Genomic DNA, 5816 nt, shown 5'->3' with positions numbered 1-5816 from the left:
TTTTTCTTATGTAATTAATAGCCATATCACCAGAGAGTATTATCGCAAAGTATCAAAGTTTAACTCCGAATATTTTCCAAGATAAATATAGTAGAACCGGTTTGCACGAAGTTGCGTAGGGTGTTTCAGATGATTTCACAGTCAAAATCTTCCGTCGAGAGGAATTCTGGGTGATCGTCTTTGGAACTGTTATTTTGTATTATTCCTAGATCAAAACTATATCAAAATATACGCAAGAAACAACAACGTGTTAGGTTGTCCAAAAAAATCATGGGTTCTGGGTTGAGTGGTCGCTTAACGAGTAGTTACCTCAATAGTGTACTAGCTTTGAAGTGTCTGCATAAATACACCTAGCTTAATAGACCGATATTTTGAATACAACTCTCTTTAAATCCCATTTATAATTAGTAATACGAGAATAATAAAAAATAAAAGTCTACGTAGACTTTTTCAAAGACCCCCCCCCTCCCCCCTCGTAGACAAACGTAGACTTTTGCCAGACCCCCCCGTCCCCCCTATGAGTCTACGTGGTTTATGAACGGCCCCTAACTACACACGTTTGTTAAGTGTGTATTAGTAGCTTGCTTGGTTAGAAATGGTTGTTGTAGGTTCTTACACGCGTTATTGATTTGATTCTAAACGTCTATGTTGTTTGAAGTTTATTTGTTGTATGTTGCACCGAATCGACGATTTTTTCAGAGTTCGATCGGGCAGCAACCTCCCGGAAACGTCCAGAAGCAATAACCAGAAACAACAGATTAGAAAGTTTGTTTACGCAAAACGTTTTATGTCAGCCTGTGCACGCTTAAGAAGTCGACTGATAAGTCGACATAAAATGAAATTTACTGTGAGCTGTGTTTACCAACACTGCCTTTGAGCGGTGAAGTAATGATGGTAAAGGCGACTCACATGGGATGTTCGATTGATGTGCACCGGTGTAGTGGAGTGCACTGGTTTTGCACTTTCTAGCTGAAGTGTCAATGGAATATGCCCAGTTTTCTACACTTCTGCTAGATAGTACAAAAATGGTGTAGTACCAGTGTACTTCACTACACCGGTGTCAATCAATCGAAAAATCTAACAGTAAAAGTCAAATGATGTCGACTTGGTCAGCGTGCACAGACTAATGTCCTGCAATGTAGTTTGTGATTAAGACGAAACTAAGTCAGGTCCTAACCCCAACTACTGTCAAATTGTATGAACTGATAGCCACTGGCTCAGTTTTGGGGGCAAACGGATGTGGCGTAAAAATCAGCTGCAAAGCCTGCCGAAATAGAAGAATTGAAAAGATTGAGTTTTTTGTAAAAACATAAAATGTTCTTATTAACGTTTCTGCTCCAAAATTAATATTCTCCAGGAGAAACCGTTCAAATGCGTAAAAGTTCTAATGTGAAGGAAGTAATATTATCAGCTTTGATGTGTAGTTTCATCACACAAATTCTCCATTTTTCTTCTTTTATTTGACTTAACTATCACAGTAAATCTTCTTTACTCCTCTTGATCAGATCCATCGGCTAACCCCTCGAAAACGGCCTGGACGAAAGCGTTGTCAGTGAAAAAATTCCTTGCGGTCGAAGGGCAAAATTAGATGGTTCACCACCCATCGCCAGACTGGGACCACTGGCAGTGCAACTGTTTTCCAGAATCTCCTCATACGACTGGCACGGGACCGCACTGAAACCTCCTGACACGATTGACTCCGCCAGGAACTCGTACGCCCGACTATGTGCACAAGCACCGGAGATATCAACCCCGCATCCAGGTTGGATACGACCGCCATTTGGATAGAATGCCGTTTGTCCCAGCGGTAGATCGAAGCCCAATAATCCCGCATTCGTGTGGATTGTCTCCACATAGACCGCATCGGTCGATCTGATTCGGTCCGAACTGGCGTACGAAAACAACGGGAAAGCGGGATCCAATCCGAAAATTGTATTCAAGCGGCCGAGTTGAAAGAATCCAGCATTGCCGGCGGCGTGAGCCCCCAAACTGTGACCCGCTATACTGATGCTGTTGAACGAGATGCCAGTGTTCGCTTGGATGAAGTTGATAAACGACGAAACCACCGAGCCGACGGAAGCGACTCGTGTGCGAGCGAGTGGATAGTTGATGGTATTGGCACCGATTCCCCAGTCCACGGTTATTACGTTGAACTCACCTCGGGTCATCCAGGCATTCGTGAGAATCGTGTTGACCTCGGAGAACCCATCGTTGTTCCATCCATGGATAATAAACCGGGTTGGATGGGCAGGGTTAAAATTTGAACTGGTCAGCGACTCGACGATGTTCAGCGCGATGATCTGCGGTGTTGTTGGATTCAATTTTGTATACAGACGAAAAATTGTGTCCGTTGATGCCGTGAATCGATTCTCTGGTTCTTGTGCCTCGGGAATGTTGTAAGGATTAAGACTCGCTAAGTGTAGCCGGCCATTGGCATCTGGAAGCAGGCTCCATTTGTTATCCACCGGTTGGTCAAGTGGAGCAGCAGTAGCTGTTAATATAGATAGCAGAAGATTTGTCAGAACAGGCTGTGGGTAAGTATAGTCACAAACTACAAACCAAATGCCAGTAATCCGAGCAGCACGACAGCAATTGACTTTACCATCTTATCAAGCTATCGAAAAAACTAAAGTGGACACTTACCAGCTAGAAACGAAATCCTTATATAGTACCTAGTTCACAAACCTTATCACAGTCCCTTCAAGACAGTATCACGCGGAAGTGAGTAGCGAACATCGGCAGACAGCAATATCAATAGGTGCGTAAATACAACGGGCGTTTCAAGGGTGGTTTGTATCGGTTAAAAAACTTAACAGGTCTCTTCCCAAAGTTTTAGTAAAATTTGACCACTTTTTCAGTTTAAAGTCTTCTACACATCATGGTGACTGAGAACATAGTTTGAAAGAAACCTGTAAATGTCCATTGAATCTGATGTAACAAAAGGCATCCATCAAATATAACGAAATGTTATATGCGATATAAAAATTACATGGCCCTAGAGTCCTTTGAAAAAAAAAAAATGTCAACCGGAAATACTGAGATTCGAGTCGACAATCAGCAACTCTTTGCTCACTGAGCATACCTCTGTATTAACTGAACCATACTGACATACAGTTGCTAAAACATGTGAAATTTTATGATCAGCCAGAAAATTATGATGCGAAGATATTTACGTCAACCGTAATGTTAATATTTTTAAGTGTTTTAACTATAAATGATCCGTGAAAAACTCATCGCAATATCTTAACAAAAGTTGCATAAATCGAGATGTAGATTATAGTATACTATCTTGAACTTGGTTTTTACTTGGTATGTATTTGAGATCTATTCAAATGAAACTTGGTTGGTGTTTTGATTTCTTAAATCCTTCTTGAACCTAATAAACTTCTACCTGATACCCGATAACGCTATTTTACGTACGTTACTTTACGCCAAAAACATTTTTTTACATTACGTTCAATAACAATTCAAATTGGAGGCCAATTAAAGTTTGAAGTACGGCAGACACACCTACAAATACCGTGAATAGAAATTTTGGAGATTTAAGCTTGGATCGTTAGATATACAGAAGTAAAATACAGTCCGCTGAATCCGCTTCAAAATAGAAATACAACCTCTCTTCCTATACACCGTCACACCATCGCATAATGCCATGGTGCGTCATCTTATGCTTCAGTGGCAGGTAACGCGGCTAAAAGAATGATGGCTGCCACGCCTCTAATTCCATCTTCACACAAAGCTCCCTTTACTCGAATGGATTCAGGTAACATAATGGATGAAAAATGGATTGTTTTTGCATCAATCAATGCTTCAATAGATGACTGCAATGGTAAATTCTACCTCCATGTTTGAAGCTTTTCAAACTAGATGGGAATTTGCTAACAAAATTGTAATGAATTTAAAGTTTAATAATTTCTAATGTAAAATTGCGTGCTGAATCCGAAAATGAGGTCCAAAATATTTACAGTAGAACAGTTTTCGAGTTACAGTGAAAAAATGAATTTTACCTTTAAAATTAAAAGTACGTTCAGTAAAATCCAAATATCTTCGGTTGGTAAAGGTAATTGAATGCACTTTCGATCGTTAGAACATTTTGTTTTAAAGCGACTACTGGTTCTGACGTCATTTACGAATCTATTGAACTTTTTCTTACTTTTAGTTTTTAAAGACAAATGAGTGTGTGATCAATATTTTCGGCAAGATAAAGCAATCCTAAAAATTATATTTTTATTGGAAATTAAAGCCTGCTAATAACCAATGAAAATAAGCCGATGAATGAAAAAAAAATCCGATGAAAATTGCGAAAGTTATTCAATTTTTTGTAAAATGGCAATCTTTGTGTTTCTCTCAGGCATGTCCAAACACGCCACGGCACCGCGTGCTGCATTAGAACACTGCAACCGGGCGTATTGAGATTAGCACCCCATACCAGTGCTCGATGCGAAGCACCGGTGGATTGCGAACGAAGCACCCGTGTCGGTCGCGGTGTTTTATTTTCGACCCGGTGCTTGCATAGTTCGGGAAGCACTCGTGCCGGGTGTTTAAAAATTTTAGAGACACCGGAGCCGAGTGCTTTCAACTTCGGTTAACACCTCGGAAATTCTTTGCCTTTGCACCCGAAAGAGAATTTTCAAACCTGCTAGCATCAAAATAGCAGAAAATACAGAACCTCAATGCATACGGATATCGCACATAGGGTGTTTAGCTTATTTTCAACTCATTCCTATTGTCAGAAATTGGATGCTATCTTTGTTCAATTCATTCATTTCGGTTCAATAGTACATTTATAACTGTTGGGATTTTTGTTATTACAAGGGATTTGCTACTGATTTTTGGACATCCTATTCGGTATCCTGTATAATAGGATTAAAAAAGACAAGTCACGCCGAGATGGACCCTTCCTAGGAGATTTTTTTACGTAATTTACTCTTTCCCAGTCTGTCTGTCTAAAGCACTATTTACACCTATCCAATCCGTTTCGGTGCCGGTTCAGTACCGTGCACGGACGCCAATATTCTTTCATACAATCCAAATGCGAGTATTCACACTTGTCCGGCACGGCACCATCCCGGACAAGTGTATATGCTCGCATGTGATTTTATGAAAGAATATTGGCATCCGTGCACGGTACTGAACCGTCATTGGATCGGATCGGAAAGGTGTAAAGTTGGCTTAACTCTTGCTGTCGTTCTCTCGCCGGACTCTCTCTTGCTGAATCACACGACTTATATGATTTCTTTTCATCACACGAAAAAGGATCCAGTGTTTTTGCTTATTTAGTGTTCGATTGTCTTGCGCGTAGTTCGGTGTTGCGTGTTGTGCGGTAATTAAAAAATAGAGTCGAAAAATGTCAGCAATGAAGCGTCCTAAGCTCTCAAAGGATGTGGCAAAATTAGTCACTGAGTGTTTCGTAAGAGAAGGAGAGGGAACCCCTCCAAAGTGTGTCATGTGTTCAAAAGTGATTATGACCGACAAGTTGAACAGTTTAAAGAGGCACCTGCAAGCGGTACATAGTGATGCCTACAACGATATGGTTAATTCTGCGGATGTAGAAAATTGCCGACCTACACGAAAAATTCCCATGGTCTCCGTCCCCATCGATAACAAGTTGCTGGTGGATTTGACTGTGAAAATGGTTACGACAGGTGGCTTAGCGTTCAATATGCTCGATCAACCCGGCCTAGCTGATTTGCTTGGCACGCTAACCAAAGCTTTGAAAGTACCGAATATTACCCGTAAAACCATTCCAGAGGATGTAGAGAAAACTGCGCTGGCGTTTAAACGAGAAATGAAAAATGAGCTGAAAGGCAGAATGA

General features: G+C 40.8%; 1 protein-coding gene across 1 annotated transcript; it reads right to left on the bottom strand.

Annotated features, from left to right (window-relative positions):
• Nucleotides 1-1438: 1438 nt before the first annotated feature.
• Nucleotides 1439-2627, bottom strand: LOC131695600 (pancreatic triacylglycerol lipase-like). Its single transcript, XM_058984131.1, has 2 exons — nucleotides 2560-2627; nucleotides 1439-2491 (listed from the first exon to the last, which is right to left on the bottom strand). Exons 1-2 carry the CDS (start codon nucleotides 2603-2605, stop codon nucleotides 1515-1517), a joined length of 1023 nt encoding a protein of 340 aa, XP_058840114.1. The 5' UTR covers nucleotides 2606-2627; the 3' UTR covers nucleotides 1439-1514.
• Nucleotides 2628-5816: the final 3189 nt, after the last annotated feature.

The sequence above is a fragment of the Topomyia yanbarensis genome, unplaced genomic scaffold (genome assembly GCF_030247195.1).
Source record: "Topomyia yanbarensis strain Yona2022 unplaced genomic scaffold, ASM3024719v1 HiC_scaffold_47, whole genome shotgun sequence".
NCBI classification, from domain to species: Eukaryota; Metazoa; Arthropoda; class Insecta; order Diptera; family Culicidae; genus Topomyia; species Topomyia yanbarensis.
The sequence above is the reverse complement of the archived record's forward strand: the minus strand, read 5'-3'. Positions and strand labels throughout refer to the sequence as shown.